This window comes from Cherax quadricarinatus, chromosome 22, assembly GCF_038502225.1.
Source record: "Cherax quadricarinatus isolate ZL_2023a chromosome 22, ASM3850222v1, whole genome shotgun sequence".
In the NCBI taxonomy this organism is placed as follows: domain Eukaryota; kingdom Metazoa; phylum Arthropoda; class Malacostraca; order Decapoda; family Parastacidae; genus Cherax; species Cherax quadricarinatus.
The window spans coordinates 35,409,209-35,429,035 of record NC_091313.1 but is presented as its reverse complement, the minus strand read 5'-3'; the positions used below and the strand labels follow the sequence as shown (position 1 = coordinate 35,429,035).

Below are 19,827 nucleotides of genomic sequence, written 5' to 3'. Positions count from 1 at the left end.
TGACGTTGTCATGAGTGTCTGGATGTGACGTTGTCCTGAGTGTCTGGATGTGACGTTGTCCTGAGTGTCTGGATGTGACGTTGTCCTGAGTGTCTGGATGTGACGTTGTCCTGGGTGTCTGGATGTGACGTTGTCCTGGGTGTCTGGATGTGACGTTGTCCTGGGTGTCTAGATGTGACGTTGTCCTGGGTGTCTGGATGTGACGTTATCCTGAGTGTCTGGATGTGACGTTGTCCTCGGTGTCTGGATGTGACGTTGTCCTGGGTGTCTGGATGTGACGTTGTCCTGGGTGTCTGGATGTGACGTTGTCCTGGGTGTCTGGATGTGACGTTGTCCTGGGTGTCTGGATGTGACGTTGTCCTGAGTGTCTGGATGTGACGTTGTCCTGGGTGTCTGGATGTGACGTTGTCCTGGGTGTCTGGATGTGACGTTGTCCTGGGTGTCTGGATGTGACGTTGTCCTGGGTGTCTGGATGTGACGTTGTCCTGGGTGTCTGGATGTGACGTTGTCATGAGTGTCTGGATGTGACGTTGTCCTGGGTGTCTGGATGTGACGTTATCCTGCGTGTCTGGATGTGACGTTGTCCTGGGTGTCTGGATGTGACGTTGTCCTGAGTGTCTGGATGTGACGTTGTCCTGAGTGTCTGGATGTGACGTTGTCCTGGGTGTCTGGATGTGACGTTGTCCTGAGTGTCTGGATGTGACGTTGTCCTGAGTGTCTGGATGTGACGTTGTCCTGGGTGTCTGGATGTGACGTTGTCCTGAGTGTCTGGATGTGACGTTGTCCTGAGTGTCTGGATGTGACGTTGTCCTGGGTGTCTGGATGTGACGTTGTCCTGGGTGTCTGGATGTGACGTTGTCCTGGGTGTCTGGATGTGACGTTGTCCTGGGTGTCTGGATGTGACGTTGTCCTGGGTGTCTGAATATCCAAGGAATGAATCTCACATGTTCTCTATGTAACATTTTCTTCTCTTCCTCAAGGTTCCCAGACTAAGATATATCCTCTGCCTCTCCCGTAGTACGTACATGATGGGTCAGAACGCCTGCACGACACGTTTAGTGTTGTGGCCGTGTCTGGGTTAAGACAGAGCGCACCAGCTATGGTCAATGTGTCAGTGCGAGGCATTAACGACGAGGCGCCTTCCGTTGTCAACAACACAGGTCTCACCATCTGGGAAGGAAATACCGTGCATATCTCGTCCTCCAATTTGGGTAAAGACCAGCTCTTCTCGGTACTTATTTAGTTAGAAAAAGGAACTCTTGTCAATTGACCAAAAACAGTCTCCCCACAGCTGTGCTGTGCCCATAAACACCCCCATTCCCCACACACAACCACAACAATATTAAGTGTCGTTGTCTCCCCCATAGTTATGCTGGACCCAGACACAATCCCCACACAACCACAATAATATTAAGTGTCGTTGTCTCCCCCACAGCTGTGCTGGACCCAGACACCCCCCACACAACCACAATAATATTAAGTGTCGTTGTCTCCCCCACAGCTGTGCTGGACCCAGACACCCCCCACACAACCACAATAATATTAAGTGTCGTTGTCTCCCCCACAGCTGTGGTGGACCCAGACACACCCCCACACAACCTGACCATCAGCGCGGCCATCCCAGACACAGGGTACCTGGCACTCTCGTCCAACCTCACCCACCCTGTGTCAGCCTTCACCCAGGCTCAGGTCAACCAGGGCCAGGTCGTCTTTATCCATACAGGTGAGTGTGGGTGACTATAACTTTTGGTCTAGGTGAGTAGATTGAGCATTTCATCTGTACAAGTAAACAGGGGGGCCTGTATCTATATAGGTTAGTATATTTGACTGCAGGGTCATCATCCATACGTGTAAGTGTGGCTGACTGCACGGTTATCATCCATACGGGTGAGTGTGGTTGACTGCAGGGTCACCATTCATATGGGTGAGTGTGGTTGACTGCAGGGTTATCATCCATACAGGTGAGTGTGGTCAACTGCACGGTTATCATCCATATGGGTGAGTGTGGTTGACTGCACGGTTATCATTGATACGAGTGAGTGTGGTTGACTGCAGGTCGCCATTCGTACGGGTGAGTGTGTTTGACTTCAGGGTCACCATTCATTCGGGTGAGTATGGTTGACTGCAGGGTTGAATGTAGGGTCTTCACCCATTTAGGTATACGCGCTGTTCTGCAGTCTTCATCCTGACAGGTGAGTGTGGGCCAGTTACTCCTACACCTTCCTCTTAGCTTACAGTCGTTAGACGTACTACAGTTTATTTAAACTTTAGATTTCATGTAAGGAGTTAAATACCACTTACTTCTTTTCCTGGCTTGTTCCACTGCCTCACGAACTTTGTACTGAGAAGTATTGTCTATTTCCCTCTGTCTTATGTGGAATATCTACGTCTCCTAAACTATAACATATCACAGATTGTCTATCCTGTCTATAGCAGAGTAACTTATAGTAAATATAACAATATCCAGTCTTGTTTTGCACGTAATTCCTTGAGGTACAAACTGTATTTCTCTTTGTTTTATAAATGTTGGTCTCTGTGAAGGCTTACTCAGCCCTGTAATAACTTCAGACAGTATTACCAAGGCTGGCTCCTCCTCAGGAAAATTAATGAATAGAAAAAGAAATAATAACAGACAAACATAAACACTTTATTATATAGAAAATATAAAATATAAAACACTTAAATACGAAATATTAATCCTACATTAAAGAAAATGAAAAATGAAAAATATAAATGATAACTGAATTCAACGCTAATATATATAGGGGTGTCTGGTGTTGGTGACACTGTGTTGTTGAAATCGTAGCCGTCGCTGATGATGGGGGGGGGGGGTCGCAGGTGTTGGTTACGACCCACTGGCTAGTTCTTCACAGTATAGCCGTGAGTATTATATCCAGATGACAGGAAAGCAGGTTCTTTACCACTGCAATGATGAGGGGTTACGTCCTGCAATTTCATACAGGTGCACAGGTAATTAAATCCAAAAAGGGGACGTTTCAGGACGTTAGTCCTTCTCTATTAGTTCTTCTCGTTGATTGACAGGTGACCCTCTCTGTCATCCAAGCTGAAAAGATAGACAGGTTACCCACTGCTTAAATAATCACTCTCCATGATAAGTACAATACTCAAAAGACGTGGTGATTATTACAACAGTCAACTTAGAGCAAGACTGAAAGGACTAAGTTTATTATTAGTCAAAAGTGAAGCTTTTAACCAATAAATCCACTAGAATACAAGGCAGGCATGTACTTACAGTAGTGTTGGGAGCTGTGAGTCGAATGATTTACTGTTTGACCAGAGCCCCACACGTCACCTTTCGGGGGGGGGAGAAGGAGGGGAAGGGATAGCGGGAGCTAGACTGACCCTACGTTAACAAGCAGCCGGCAATCAAACTATCACTATTGGGGTGGGGGAGAAAAGGCGGGAATAGCGGGAGCTGGACTTACCCTACCTTAACAAGTAGCCGGCAATGAAACTATTGTTACTATATACTCCCTCGCTACTCCTATCTATTGAACTTTTACCTCACACTCCCCCATACCAAGACTTATAGTCAAGGAGTATAAGAAGAATAGGCGAGGAAAAAGTTCTAACATGTGGAAGTCACGTAAGGCAAGAAATCTTCTACTGATTGTCACGACTTAACCAGTCAGAGAAATAATTGGATGAACCATTGATATACACAATACGGAACTTAAAAGCCTGGAGTGCCAATGTCCACCTCAAGAGGCGACTGTTGGTTCCCTTAAAAGTTTCTAGGTATATCAAAGGTTTGTGGTCCGTTTCTAAAATGAATTCTTTTCCCAGCAAATAAAATTTAAGTTTGGAGATACCCCACACAAGGGCCAAACATACCTTTTCTATGGTGGAGTATCTCGTTTCTGCGGGAAGGAGTTTCCGGCTTAGGAAGCATACAGGGAAGGTAGTACATAAGAACATAAGAACATAAGAAAGGAGGAACATTGCAGGAGACCTGTTGGCCCATACTAGGCAGGTCCTTTACAATTCATCCCACTAACAAAACATTTGCTCAACCCAATTTTCAATGCCACCCACTCAAATCCAACCCCTCCCACTCATGTACTTATCCAACCTAAATTTGAAACTACCCAAAGTCCCAGCCTCAATAACCCAACTAGGTAGACTGTTCCACTCATCCACCACCCTATTTCCAAACCAATACTTTCCTATGTCCTTTCTAAATCTAAACTTATCCAATTTAAATCCATTACTGCGGGTTCTCTCTTGGAGAGACATCCTCAAGACCTTATTAATATCCCCTTTATTAATACCTATCTTCCACTTATACACTTCGATCAGGTCTCCCCTCATTCTTCGTCTAACAAGTGAATGTAACTTAAGAGTCTTCAATCTTTCTTCATAAGGAAGATTTCTAATGCTATGTATTAATTTAGTCATCCTACGCTGAATGTTTTCTAACGAATTTATGTCCATTCTGTAATATGGAGACCAGAACTGAGCTGCATAATCTAGGTGAGGCCTTACTAATGATGAATAAAGCTGCAGTATGACCTCTGGACTTCTGTTGCTTACACTTCTTGATATAAATCCCAGTAATCTATTTGCCTTATTACGTATGCTTAGGCATTGCTGTCTTGGTTTAAGGTTGCTGCTCACCATAACCCCCATGTCCTTTTCGCAATCTGTATGGCTAAGTTCTATATCATTTAACTTATAAGTACTAGGGTTATGGGCACTCCCAAGCTTCAGAACCTTGCATTTATCTACATTGAACTGCTTCTGCCACTTTTCTGACCAAGAATAGAGTTTGTTTAAATCCTCCTGAAGTTCCATAACATCTACGTTTGAATCAATTATCCTACCTATCTTCGTGTCATCGGCGAATTTGCTCATATCACTAGTAATTCCCTCATCAAGATCATTGATATATATTATAAACAACAACGGGCCCAAGACTGATCCCTGTGGAACGCCACTTGTTACAGATCCCCACTCGGATTTAACCCCATTTATGGACACTCTCTGCTTCCTGTCAGTGAACCATGACTCGATCCACGAGAGCACTTTACCCCCAATGCCATGAGCTGCCACTTTCTTTAACAGTCTATGGTGCGGAACTCTATCAAAAGCCTTACTAAAATCTAAGTAAATAATATTAAATTTTTTATCGTGGTCAACAGCCTCAAAAGCTTTACTGAAGAAAGTTAATAAATTAGTTAGACAAGACCGGCCTCTTGTGAATCCATGCTGAGTATCATTAATCAAGCTATGCTTATCGAGATGGCTTCTTATAATCTCAGCTATAATTGACTCTAGTAATTTGCCTACAATTGAGGTCAGGCTTATTGGGCGGTAATTTGACGGTAACGACTTGTCCCCTGTTTTAAAAATAGGAATTACATTAGCCATCTTCCACATATCAGACACTACACCTGTTTGAAGAGATAAATTAAAAATATTAGTTAATGGTTCACAGAGTTCCAGTTTGCATTCCTTAAGAACCCTTGAAAAAACCTCATCAGGACCCGGCGACTTATTTTGCTTCAGTCTGTCTATCAGCTTCACAACCATTTCACTAGTGACTGTGATGTTACATAATTTATCTTCTAGCCCACTATAAAAATTAATTACTGGAATATTGTTAGTGTCTTCCTGTGTAAAAACTGAGAGAAAATAATTATTAAAAATGGAGCACATTTCATTCTCTTTGTCAGTAAGATGCCCATAGTTATTTTTAAGGGGACCTATCTTATCTCTAACTTTTGTTCTATATACCTGGAAAAAACTTTTTGGGTTAGTTTTAGAATCCCTAGCAACTTTAATTTCATAGTCCCTTTTAGCTTTTCTTATCCCCTTTTTAATGTCCCTCTTAATGTCAATATACTGATTCATAAGATGACCCTCACCTCTTTTGATACGCCTATAAATTCCTTTCTTATGCCCTAGTAGATATTTGAGCCTATTATTCATCCATTTTGGGTCATTTCTATTTGATCTAATTTCTTTATATGGGATAAACGTTCTTTGAGCAGCATGTATAGTGTTCAGAAAACTGTCATATTGATAGCTCACTTCGTTACCCCAGTCAACAGATGATAAGTGTTCTCTAAGCCCATCGTAATCTGCTAAGCGAAAATCTGGGACTGTTACTGAGTTATCGCTACTATCGTACTTCCATTCAATGCTAAATGTAATTGATTTGTGGTCGCTAGCACCCAGTTCCTCTGAAATTTCTAAATTATTAACAAGGGATTCATTGTTTGCCATAACTAAGTCAAGCAGGTTATTTCCCCTTGTAGGTTCTGTCACAAACTGCTTCAAAAAACAATCCTGAACTACTTCTAAGAAGTCGTATGATTCTAAATTCCCAGTCAAGAAATTCCAATCAATGTGACTAAAGTTAAAGTCTCCTAGAATTACTACATTATCGTGCCTTGTGGCCTTAACAATTTCCTCCCATAGTAGTCTCCCTTGGTCCTTATCTAAGTTTGGGGGACGGTATATCACTCCTAAAATCAGTTTTTCATGCCCCTCTGAAAATTCTATCCAAACAGACTCTGTATGTGTTACTTCAGACTTAATACCCGTTTTTATGCAACAGTTCAAGCGATCTCGGACATACAATGCCACCCCACCCCCCTTCCCGATACTTCTATCTACTTGGAACAATTTAAAACCCTGAATATGACATTCCGCAGGCATGTCCCGGCTTTTTGAATTAAACCACGTCTCAGTTAAGGCAAATACATCAATGTTACCTGCACTAGCAACTAATCTCAACTCGTCCATCTTATTCCTAGCACTACGGCAATTAGCATAATAAACATTGAAAGACTCTCCTTTCTCTTTACCCTTCCTACTCATTTCTGTTTTTCTACTAAACCTATTACTGTCCTTATCACCCAAAGTCCCTGGCTTTTCAATATCTACCTCGTTCTGCTTATTACTAGTTCCCCTAGAACTCACAATATTACTACTCTGGGACTTCACTGTTTTCCTGCCAAACCCATACCACTAACTATTCCTAATTTAAAGTCCTAACTGCTCCCTCCACTGCAGTTGCCAGTGCTACCACCCCAGACCTAGATAAGTGAACCCCATCCCTGGCATACATGTCATTTCATGGTATTGTAGTAACACCGCACCTAAGCCAGTATTGGAGGCATCAGTTCTTAAGCAAAATGTTTTATTAATATCTGGAATCTTAAGTATAGGGTCTTTCGAAAAGATACTTTTAATCTCATTAAACTTTTCCCGAGCTACGTCGGAAAGTTCAAGAGGTTCCTTCACGGACTTTTTAAGGAAGTCGGATAAGATGCCTGTAAGATCAGTAAGGTTCAGGATAAACCGTGTATAAAAATTTACAGAACCAAGAAAGCTACACATGAGCTTCTTGGTTTTGGGGAATTTAAATTCTAATAAAGCTTTAATCCTACTGGGGAGAGGCTGCAGAGAGTTATTAGAAAGTATCAGTCCAAGATATCTAATCCTGTTATACCCAAGGAAGCATTTCTTCGGCTTGGCAGTGAGGCCATGCGAGCATAACCTACGCAAAACTGATGTTAATGTTTGGATATGTTCGCCCTACGTGGATGTCATTACGTAAATGTTATCAAAATAAACTGAAACATTTGGCATATTACCCAAGACCTTTCTCATCAGTCTCACGTAGGTAGCACAGGCAGTTACCAAACCGAAGGGCATAGTTCTATATTGCATCAGTCCTTGGTGTGTAGAAAAAGCAGTGTACTGCTTAGAAGAAGGATCTAACATTACTTGATGATATGCCTGCGCAATATCAATCTCTGAAAAGAAGGAAGCGTCATAAAATTTGTGTAGATCGCTATCTATTAAGGGCACAGGCTCAGCATCCCACCGAGTTATAGCATTAAGGCCTCTGAAGTCAATAGCAAGTCTATATGAATTATCCTCCTTAACCATGACTACTGGTGAGCAATATGCAGATACTGAAGGTTCAATGATCTTTAGTTTTAATAATTTGTCTACCTTTCGGTCAAATGCATCCCTAAGGTGAAATGGAATTGGGTATAATTTCCGTTTGATAGGATTGTCCGTCACTAAGTCAATCTTATGGACTACCGTGGAGGTAACACCTGGAATATCAGTAAAGACGTCTGAAAAGTTACTCACACATTGAAGTAGTTCATGTCTCTTATGGTCATCCAAAGATTCATTAATATTAATGTTGGTTGCGCCCGAGTGGTCAAGAGTCACCAAGTCATGTAGTTCTTCATCATAGTCTAAGTTAGAGGTGTCAATTACGCACACCTTACATTCTTCAGTTGTCGTATCCAGTTCGTGTGGAAAAACTAAGTCAAAGTTATTAAGGCAGTTAACCGAATTTCTTCGGTAATATTTCTTAAGGATGTTGATATGATAAAGCTTAGGTTTCCCCTTGACTTCTATGAGGTAGTCAACTTTCCCACAAATTTTTAATACTTTATATGGACCTTTCCATGCTACTAATAATTTATTTGACTTGATAGGCAAAAGTACAAGAACTTCATCTCCTACTTTAAAACTTCTCCTCTGACTTTTGGAATCAAAATACGTTTTGTACTTGTCCATTGACAAGTTTAGGTTTTTCGAAACTATGTCAGAGGTCTCCTCAAGTTTGAATCTAAGGTCAAGGAGAAACTGGTAAGAAGACTGAACCTCAGCATTTACCTCCTCATTAGTCCATAAGTCATGAAGGATGGACAATGGGCCTCTGGCCTGTCTACCATAGAGAAGTTCAAAAGGTGAAAACCCCAAAGAGTCACTGGGAACTTCCCTCATGGCAAACAAAGCACAGGGTAGGTAACGATGCCACTCCTTAGGTTTAAGGGAGCAAAGTTTCCTTAAAATGGACTTGAGAATCGAATGCTGGCGCTCAATCCTTCCATTACAGCTGGGATGATAGGGTGTGGTGAAGAGAGGCTTCACTCCCAGAAGTTGGTATAGATGTTGCATTAAGTCAGATGTGAATTGTGTCCCACGGTCAGACAAAATTTCTCTAGGGATGCCCACTCTGGAGAAGATGGACAAAAGGGCTTCAGCCACCTCTGTAGTAGTTATGGTCTTTAAGGGTATGGCTTCAGGGAAACTCGAAGCATAATCAACTAATGTTAATATATATCTATGTCCCCCAGATGAAAGTGGAGATAAAGGACCAACGATGTCAATAGCTACTCTTTCAAACGGTACCGTAAAGATAGGCATTTTGACCATAGGTACTCGCCTGGTACCTCGGGAGGATGACAGTTGGCAAACTTTACACGATCTACAATAGGTAGTGATATCTGAGGACATTTTTGGCCAAACATAGGTTTCCCTAATTTTATTTAAGGTTTTACGATGCGAGAAATGTCCGGCCACTGGCAGGTCATGAGCCTTTTAAGAACAGTCTCTCTGCATTGACTTGGAACAACTAAGATGGAATAGTCTATCTCATCTGAATTTAGTTTGAATACTGACTTGTACAAGATACCTTTTATATATTCAAATTTATATGAAAAGTTTTTCCTTTGGATCACTTGATTTTGTTTAGCGGCATTATGGCAATTCTGAAGAGAAGGACAATTACGTTGTAAATTGACAAAGGAGTCCTTCGATATATCTAAAGGCTTAAAGTCAGGGAAAATCAAAGGATGGATAGTAGGAGAAGCCTGGGCTTTGGTCTGAGCCCTAGTCAAGACATTTATGGTATCGGAGGTGATATCTTCACTTTCATCTAACAAGTGAACCAGTGATCCTACTACCTCGCTTTCGAGAGTAGCATCACTGGTTTTTAATCCCACATGAATCTCAATAGACATTGTCTCATCTGAACTTTCGAGGGGCTTCTCCGTCTCTACAGGAAGAGGATCTGAAACACCTATGTCCATCTTTGGTGATGAAAGGTCAACCTCAGAAGGAAGAATGGCACCTTTTACATTACCTATTAGTACGGAGCAAGAAGTGATGGGAGCTAGTACGGCTTCAGACCAACCTGTGAACCATTTAGACCTAATGTAACAACGGATGGTAGGAAAAGTGTCCGTACGGCCCAAGTAGTCTGAAAGTATAGCAGAGGAATGAGTTTCTTTAAGGTTAGGGAACAGCTTATCAGAAATGACTATACATGTGCATCCAGTGTCTCGTAAAATGGTAGATACATTAAGTCCATTAACTGTTCCTGAACAGAAGGGTGCTTGGTCATTACAGTCTTTAAAACATCTCCCAACTTTTTGGACCTTCTTAGAAGGACAATCTGGACGTTTATGTCTCTTAACACCACACAAATGACAAACAGGAATAAAAGAAGTCATTTTACTTTCCATTAGAGGCTTTGATTTCTTAAGGTCTGATGAACCCTTGCCCTTAGGGTTCGATCCCTTTAGGCCTTTATAGGAATTGTGAGCCTCAGCATACAGGTCAGCAGCCTCAGCAACTTCCTCAGCTTTAATCAGGTTACGTTCTCTTACGAATGTTCGTATCTGATGGGGAAGAGCTGTCAGGAACTGGTCAGCAACCATGAAGTCTCTAAGAGATTCATAACTGTGATCAATTCCTGAACTCTCTATCCAAAAGTCGAACAAACGAAAGAGTGTTACCTGTAACTGCTGAAAGTTCTGGCCAGGCTGTATGGTGGCATACCTGAAATCTTTCCTGTAAGAATTAGTGGTTTTTTGATATGCTTTAAGGATTGCCTTCTTCAGTAGGTTATAATTACATATATCCTGCGACAAAGTTGCATAGATATTCAAGGCTGTACCAGAAAATAACATTCCTAACCTGGTAGCCCAGGTGTCAGCATGCCATTCACAGAGGGTAGCGGTATTTTCAAACCTGATAATGTATGAAGTTATGTCTTACCCCTCTGTGAAGGGAGGTAAATTAGGTGTTGGAATATGTGCACTGACTGCACGTTGTTCCATTACTCCTTCCTCTAATTGTTGTTGTGTAAAAGTTAAGTTTTTATTCTCTAATTCAAGGCGAGATTTTTCGAGTTCGCGATCCTTTTCTCTCTCTATTAACTCATGTTCTCTAGCTTTTTCCTCAACTTCTCTATCCTTTGCTCTTTCCTCAAGTTCTCTTAATTTAACCTGTTCCTCACGTATCTTAGCTTGTTCCTCACGTATCTTAGCTTGTTCCTCACGTTCCCTAGCTCTTTCCTCACGATCAAGTCTATCACGCTCTTTTTGGTCTTCTCGCTCTCTTTCTAACTGTCTTTCTCGGATTTCTCTCTCAATTCTCTCTCTCTCCTTTTTCTCTTCTCTTTCCCTTTCTAGCTGTCTTTCTTCTCTCTCAATTCTCTCTCTTTCAAGTCTTTCCTGGATTTTAGCACTAATGAAAGATTCTAAATTTTTCCCTGTTATTCCTAACTTACTTCCAGCATTCATCCAAAACTGGTATTCCTCCATGCTTGCAAGAATAACTTAAACTATCAGGGGAAATGAAATGGGTATTAAAGAAAATGGAGGGTTCAATCCTGCTCCGCTCAAACTGTAAATAAACCAGAGGGCTCGATCCCTGCTTCAATTAAACAATATGTATTAATTAAAACGAAGGGTTCTATGCCGGCTCCGAGCAAACAGTAAGTAGAATGGGGTCACTTGACCATCCAATCTTCTCACCAACAAATCAAGAGTGTCCTATGACAGTTCCCTTGATATAATAAAGAGCTCAATGAAACAAATTGTCACTGGAAAATCTCGGGTCCCTAGAGTCTAATCATCCAAAGTGTTTCAAGCTTACAAGAAATGTGGCAGAATTAATTATTATATCCTGCCTGACTTGACTTACAATAAATTGAGACTATAACAATCACCAAATCTTTCAAATACCTGTACCGTAGTCCTACCATAGAGAATGATTACTCATGGCTGGTGGTAACCGTCTGTGGTATGCAGCGTTGAAGTTCCAATGGTAGATTCGACATGGAATTGAATCTTGATTCTGTCGAGTTGTATGCTGGCAAGGTCGCCACTTGTGAAGGCTTACTCAGCCCTGTAATAACTTCAGACAGTATTACTCAGGCTGGCTCCTCCTCAGGAAAATTAATGAATAGAAAAAGAAATAATAACAGACAAACATAAACACTTTATTATATAGAAAATATAAAATATAAAACACTTAAATATGAAATATTAATCCTACATTAATAAAGAAAATGAAAAATGAAAAATATAAATGATAACTGAATTCAACGCTAATATATATAGGGGTGTCTAGTGTTGGTGACACTGTGTTGTTGAAATCGTAGCCGTCGCTGATGATGGGGGGGGGGTCGCAGGTGTTGGTTACGACCCACTGGCTAGTTTTTCACAGTATAGCCGTGAGTATTATATCCCGATGACAGGAAAGCAGGTTCTTTACCACTGCAATGATGAGGGGTTACGTCCTGCAATTTCATACAGGTGCACAGGTAATTAAATCCAAAAAGGGGACGTTTCAGGACGTTAGTCCTTCTCCATTAGTTCTTCTCGTTGATTGACAGGTGACCCTCTCTGTCATCCAAGCTGAAAAGATAGACAGGTTACCCACTGCTTAAATAATCACTCTCCATGATAAGTACAATACTCAAAAGATGTGGTGATTATTACAACAGTCAACTTAGAGCAAGACTGAAAGGACTAAGTTTATTATTGGTCAAAAGTGAAGCTTTTAACCAATAAAACCACTAGAATACAAGGCAGGCATGTACTTACAGTAGTGTTGGGAGCTGTGAGTCGAGTGATTACTGTTTGACCAGAGCCCCACACGTCACCTTTCGGGGGGGGGGGGGAGAAGGAGGGGAAGGGATAGCGGGAGCTGGACTGACCCTACGTTAACAAGCAGCTGGCAATGAAACTATTGTTACTATATACTCCCTCGCTACTCCTATCTATTGAACTTTTCCCTCACAGTCTCCAGCTGTTTGAGAAGAGAAAAGTATAGCGATTTTATGCATTACATCACTGGGTCAACTTCAACACTGATTAGAAGTATTTACACTGCAGATGGTCTGCACTTTAAAAGAGTTGGTTGAGTTTTACTAGATAACTTAATAACTCTCATAAGTATGGAGAGTGTCGATAAGATATTATCTGGAGATTACCTGGAGAGAGTTCCGGGGGTCAACGCCCCCGCGGCCCGGGACCAGGCCTCCTTAGGTCAGTGTTCCAGGATGCGACCCACACCAGTCGACTAACACCCAGGTACCCATTTTACTGATGGGGAACATAGACAACAGGTGGAAAGAAACACGTCCAATGTTTCTACTCTGGCTGGGAATCGAACCCAGGCCCTCGCCGTGTGAAGCGAGAGCGTTAACCACCAGGCCACCAGAGCCTGGTGCATAATTAAGCAAAACTGAATCAATAGCAATGTGCTGTCTCTGTGTTTTAGTTGGTTTCATAATGGTAGAAAGCAGTTAGCAAAGGTTCCCTGTTATATTCCATCATGCAGGATGGGTTTTATGCATTACATGATTAAATCTCTCACCTTGAACTTAGTTTAGAAGCTACAGAAGCTTCAGAGATTTCATTTCGTTAATGCTGGAGTTGCTGTCAGTTCGGAATTACCATCAGTCAGGATTCGAGTAAAAATCAGATTTACGAACATATGTTCATCACAAGACGAGGCAACAATTCTGCAACAACCTACGAGGCAGTAATATTGAACTATGGTAATGAACAACAATGTAATATTGGTAACTAATATTCTGGTCTTATAAATAATTGCTAAAAAATAGTCTATGCTACAAAATAACTGAAAACATTACTAACTTCTTTAATATACTGATAAATACATTATGTTTGTATAATTTCAATGTTATAGTAATCTTGCGAGAGTCAACCAGACTACCACAACATTGCCACAACTGTAATAACCAATATCAACCGAATTTCGGCTTTCTCAAGAGAAGGTGACAGGAGCCAGCTGAACGACTTGACATTACTTTATCAATGACAGACTAAGGCATTATGCAGTTTGGTGCAAAATAATGGATTGCAAGTCACCTTAATTCTCAAAGATATGTCTGTATATTTATCATGGAGGCCGGTGAAGGGCATATTGGTCAAAGGAATCTGACCTGAATTGTCCTTGGATTGAACCTGATTGCCCCGCCGCCTGGCGGCTAAAGCTCTCGCTTCACACGGCGAACGTCCGGGTTCGATTCCCGGCGAGGGTTGAAACATTTGGCGTGTTTCTTTACACCGGTTGTCTATGTTCACCCAAGAGTAAAATGAGTACGTGAGTGCTAGTGGACTGGTGTGGGTCTCATCCTGGGACAAAACTGACCTAATTTGCGGGAAATGCTCAGCACAACAAGCGGCTTTCTATATAGTAGTATGTAACTGATGTCAGCTAGGACTGTATACCTTGTGCATGTAAACCATACCCCGGCCGGGATTGAACCCGCGATCAGAGAGTCTCTCTGATCGCGGGTTCAATCCCGGCCGGGGTATGGTTTGTTTGCAATCGTATCATTACGATTTCGTGAGTCATGTTGTACATGTACTGGTAGAAATATAGATATTATTTCCCCAGATTGAATATGTTGATAATACTACACAGGAAAAACATGTTCATAGTAGGCAGAAAGATGGACGGGAGTCTCGAACCGTGACCGTGGAGGTGTCAGGTCTAGTACTTTACCGCTGAGCTACCAAGAATGTGGACTGCGGTAGTTCAGCGGTGAAGCGCGGAATCTGCTGCCTTGAGGGCCATGATTCAAGCCTCCCGGCCATCTTTCTGTTTATTAATTTATGTCGCTTATTACGATTTAAAACGAGTTCGTTTCCGTAGTTTAGCCCACTTGACTGACTCTGCCTATATTGTACGATCTCTACAAGGGCAGTGCCTCTAACTGGCAAAGGGCCTTTTAATCCGAGGAATTGTTCCTTTTTTCCCCTTATCTGTTGTGGCAGCCTCTGACTTAACTCTATTTACTAATTTACTTTGTGTTTTATTGGTTAGAAAGTTACAGATCCATCAACCCACTTTTCCTGTTATTCCTTTATCATGCATTTTGTTTGCTGTTATACCATACCTGGAGTATACCTGGAGAGAGTTTTGGGGGGTCAACGTCTCCGGTCTGTGACCAGGCCTCGCAGTGGGTCAGGGCCCGATCAACCAAGCTGTTACTGCCGGTGGCACGCAAATCGACATACGAACTACAGCCCGGCTGGACAGGTACTGATTGTAGATGCCTGTCCAGCGCCGTCTTGAAAATAGACAGGGGCCTGCTGGTATTCCCCCCTTACGTATGCTAGCAGGCAATTGAAAAGTCTTGGACTCCTGACATTTATTGTGTTGTCTCTTAGCGTATTCTAGGCGCCCCTGCTTTTCCTTGGGGCGATGCTGCCGAGTCTTTTGCTTTCGTATGGATTTTCGTGCGCAGATTTGGGACTAGTCCCTCTAGGATTTTCCAAATGTATATTGCCATACATCTTTCTCGCCTGCATTCCAGGGAGTACAAATCAATGAACTTCAACCGTTCCCAGTAATTTAGATACTTTATTTTACTTATACATGCCGTGAAAGTTCTCTATACATTCTCAAGGTCTGCAATTTCGCCTGCCTTAAGAGAACAAGCAATTTGAAGAGAGTCATCATGGGCTTGGCATCCCTAGTTTTCAAGATTCTCATTATACATCCTATCATTTTCCTAGCAGATATGGTAGATACATTATTGTGATCTCTGAAAGTGAGATCCTCTTATATTATCACTTCCAGGTCTTTCACACTAGTTTTTCGCTCTTTTGTGTAGTTCGCACTTGTTGAAGACTTTTTACTGTCTCTCTAACCTCTGCAACACAAATGTCATCAAAGATTTGTTAAGTTATACCATGAATTAAGGAAAGATCCTGGACTTCACCTGGTCGGTTCCTGACCAGCCGGGCTGTGGCTCGTACGTTGGTTTGCGTGCAGCCAGCAGCAACAGCCTGGTTGATCAGGCTCTGATCCACCAGGAGGCCTGGTCACAGACCGGGCCGCGGGGGCGTTGACCCCCGGAACTCTCTCCAGGTAAACTCCAGGTAAACGAAAGCAGACAAAGCAAATGCGATAGTAATTATGGATAAGGTAGATTATAGGGGAAAAATAACATACGAGAAAACAGGGAAACTGGCACCCTGCCCGCCTCCATCCTTCCCCTCACTGCCTCCCCACGCAAAGACACCCTACCATTCTCTTCTCACTGTCCACCTTCTGTCTCTTTCCTCCTGCTAGCCGTTCATCTCTCCCTCACCACACATCCTGGTAGCTTGTGTGTCTACCCTCCCTCTCTCCCTCCCTACCCACACAAACATCTTAGCTTGGTGCCTCATAGCACCATTTTTTTTTATTAACACACTGGCCGATTCCCACCAAGGCAGGGCATCCCGAAAAACAAAAACTTTCACCATCATTCACTCCATCACTGTCTTGCCAGAAGGGTGCTTTACACTACAGTTTTTAAACTGCAACATTAACACCCCTCCTTCAGAGTGCAGGCACTGTACTTCCCATCTCCAGGACTCAAGTCCGGCCTGCCGGTTTCCCTGAACCCCTTCATAAATGTTACTTTGCTCACACTCCAACAGCACGTCAAGTATTAAAAACCATTTGTCTCCATTCACTCCTATCAAACACGCTCACGCATGCCCGCTGGAAGTCCAAGCCCCTCGCACACAAAACCTCCTTTACCCCCTCCCTCCAACCTTTCCTAGGCCGACCCCTACCCCGCCTTCCTTCCACTACAGACTGATACACTCTTGAAGTCATTCTGTTTCGTTCCATTCTCTCTACATGTCCGAACCACCTCAACAACCCTTCCTCAGACCTGTGGACAACACTTTTAGCAATCCCGCACCTCCTCCTGACTTCCAAACTACGAATTCTCTGCATTATATTCACACCACACATTGCCCTCAGACATGACATCTCCACTGCCTCCAGCCTTCTCGCTGCAACATTCATCACCCATGCTTCACACCCATATAAGAGCGTTGGTAAAACTATACTCTCATACATCCTCCTCTTTGCCTCCAAGGACAAAGTTCTTTGTCTCCACAGACTCCTAAGTGCACCGCTCACCCTTCTCCCCTCATCAATTCTATGATTCATCTCATCTTTCATAGATCCATCCGCTGACACGTCCACTCCCAAATATCTGAATACATTCACCTCCTCCATACTCTCTCCCTCCAATCTGAAAACCAATCTTTCATCACCTAATCTTTTTGTTATCCTCATAACCTTACTCTTTCCTATATTCACCTTTAATTTTCTTCTTTTGCACACCCTACCAAATTCATCCACCAATCTCTGCAGCTTCTCTTCAGAATCTCCCAAGAGCACAGTGTCATCAGCAAAGAGCAGCTGTGACAACTCCCACCCTGTGTGTGATTCTTTATCTTTTAACTCCACGCCTCTTGCCAAGACCCTCGCATTTACTTCTCTTACAACCCCATCTATAAATATATTAAACACCCACGGTGACATCACACATCCTTGTCTAAGGCCTACTTTTACTGGGAAAAAATTTCCCTCTTTTCTACATACTCTAACTTGAGCCTCACTATCCTCGTAAAAACTCTTCACTGCTTTCAGTAACCTACCTCCTACACCATACACTTGCAACATCTGCCACATTGCCCCCCTATCCACCCTGTCATACGCCTTTTCCAAATCCATAAATGCCACAAAGACCTCTTTAGCCTTATCTAAATACTGTTCACTTATATGTTTCACTGTAAACACCTGGTCCACACACCCCCTACCTTTCCTAAAGCCTCCTTGTTCATCTGCTATCCTATTCTCCGTCTTACTCTTAATTCTTTCAATTATAACTCTACCATACACTTTACCAGGTACACTCAACAGACTTATCCCCCTATAATTTTTGCACTCTCTTTTATCCCCTTTGCCTTTATACAAAGGAACTATGCATGCTCTCTGCCAATCCCTAGGTACCTTACCCTCTTCCATACATTTATTAAATAATTGCACCAACCACTCCAAAACTATATCCCCACCTGCTTTTAGCATTTCTATCTTTATCCCATCAATCCCGGCTGCCTTACCCCCTTTCATTTTACCTACTGCCTCACGAACTTCCCCCACACTCACAACTGGCTCTTCCTCACTCCTACAAGATGTTATTCCTCCTTGCCCTATACACGAAATCACAGCTTCCCTATCTTCATCAACATTTAACAATTCCTCAAAATATTCCCTCCATCTTCCCAATACCTCTAACTCTCCATTTAATAACTCTCCTCTCCTATTTTTAACTGACAAATCCATTTGTTCTCTAGGCTTCCTTAACTTCTTAATCTCACTCCAAAACTTTTTCTTATTTTCAACAAAATTTGTTGATAACAGCTCACCCACTCTCTCATTTGCTCTCTTTTTACATTGCTTCACCACTCTCTTAACCTCTCTCTTTTTCTCCATATACTCTTCCCTCCTTGCATCACTTCTACTTTGTAAAAACTTCTCATATGCTAACTTTTTCTCCCTTACTACTCTCTTTACATCATCATTCCACCAATCGCTCCTCTTCCCTCCTGCACCCACTTTCCTGTAACCACAAACTTCTGCTGAACACTCTAACACTACATTTTTAAACCTACCCCATTCCTCTTCGACCCCATTGCCTATGCTCTCATTAGCCCATCTATCCTCCAATAGCTGTTTATATCTTACCCTAACTGCCTCCTCTTTTAGTTTATAAACCTTCACCTCTCTCTTCCCTGATGCTTCTATTCTCCTTGTATCCCATCTACCTTTTACTCTCAGTGTAGCTACAACTAGAAAGTGATCTGATATATCTGTGGCCCCTCTATAAACATGTACATCCTGAAGTCTACTCAACAGTCTTTTATCTACCAATACATAATCCAACAAACTACTGTCATTTCGCCCTACATCATATCGTGTATACTTATTTATCCTCTTTTTCTTAAAATATGTATTACCTATAACTAAACCCCTTTCTATACAAAGTTCAATCAAAGGGCTCCCATTATCATTTACACCTGGCACCCCAAACTTACCTACCACACCCTCTCTAAAAGTTTCTCCTACTTTAGCATTCAGGTCCCCTACCACAATTACTCTCTCACTTGGTTCAAAGGCTCCTATACATTCACTTAACATCTCCCAAAATCTCTCTCTCTCCTCTGCATTCCTCTCTTCTCCAGGTGCATACACGCTTATTATGACCCACTTCTCGCATCCAACCTTTACTTTAATCCACATAATTCTCGAATTTACACATTCATATTCTCTTTTCTCCTTCCATAACTGATCATTTAACATTACTGCTACCCCTTCCTTTGCTCTAACTCTCTCAGATACTCCAGATTTAATCCCATTTATTTCCCCCCACTGAAACTCTCCTACCCCCTTCAGCTTTGTTTCGCTTAGAGCCAGGACATCCAACTTCTTTTCATTCATAACATCAGCAATCATCTGTTTCTTGTCATCCGCACTACATCCACGCACATTTAAACAACCCAGTTTTTATAAAGTTTTTCTTCTTCTCTTTTTTAGTAAATGTATACAGGAGAAGGGGTTACTAGCCCATTGCTCCCGGCATTTTAGTCGCCTCATACGACACGCATGGCTTACGGAGGAAAGATTCTTTTCCACTTCCCCATGGACAATAGAAGAAATAAAAAAGAACAAGAGCTATTTAGAATAAGGAGAAAAACCTAGATGTATGTATATATATATATGCATGTGCGTGTCTGTGAAGTGTGACCAAAGTGTAAGTAGGAGTAGCAAGATATCCCTGTTATCTTAGCGTGTTTATGAGACAGAAAAAGAAAACCAGCAATCCTACCATCATGCAAAACAGTTACAGGTTTTTGTTTCACAGTCATCTGG

At 42.2% G+C, this 19,827-nt stretch overlaps 1 protein-coding gene across 1 annotated transcript in view; it reads left to right on the top strand.

Annotated features, from left to right (window-relative positions):
- Positions 1-19,827, top strand: part of LOC128689813 (chondroitin sulfate proteoglycan 4) — a 375,987-nt gene that overhangs the window by 345,874 nt on the left and 10,286 nt on the right. The window contains exons 16-17 of the mRNA XM_053778303.2: positions 1,019-1,211; positions 1,568-1,723. Coding sequence (XP_053634278.1) covers positions 1,019-1,211; positions 1,568-1,723 — 349 coding nt within the window. The remainder of the gene's footprint in view (positions 1-1,018; positions 1,212-1,567; positions 1,724-19,827) is intronic.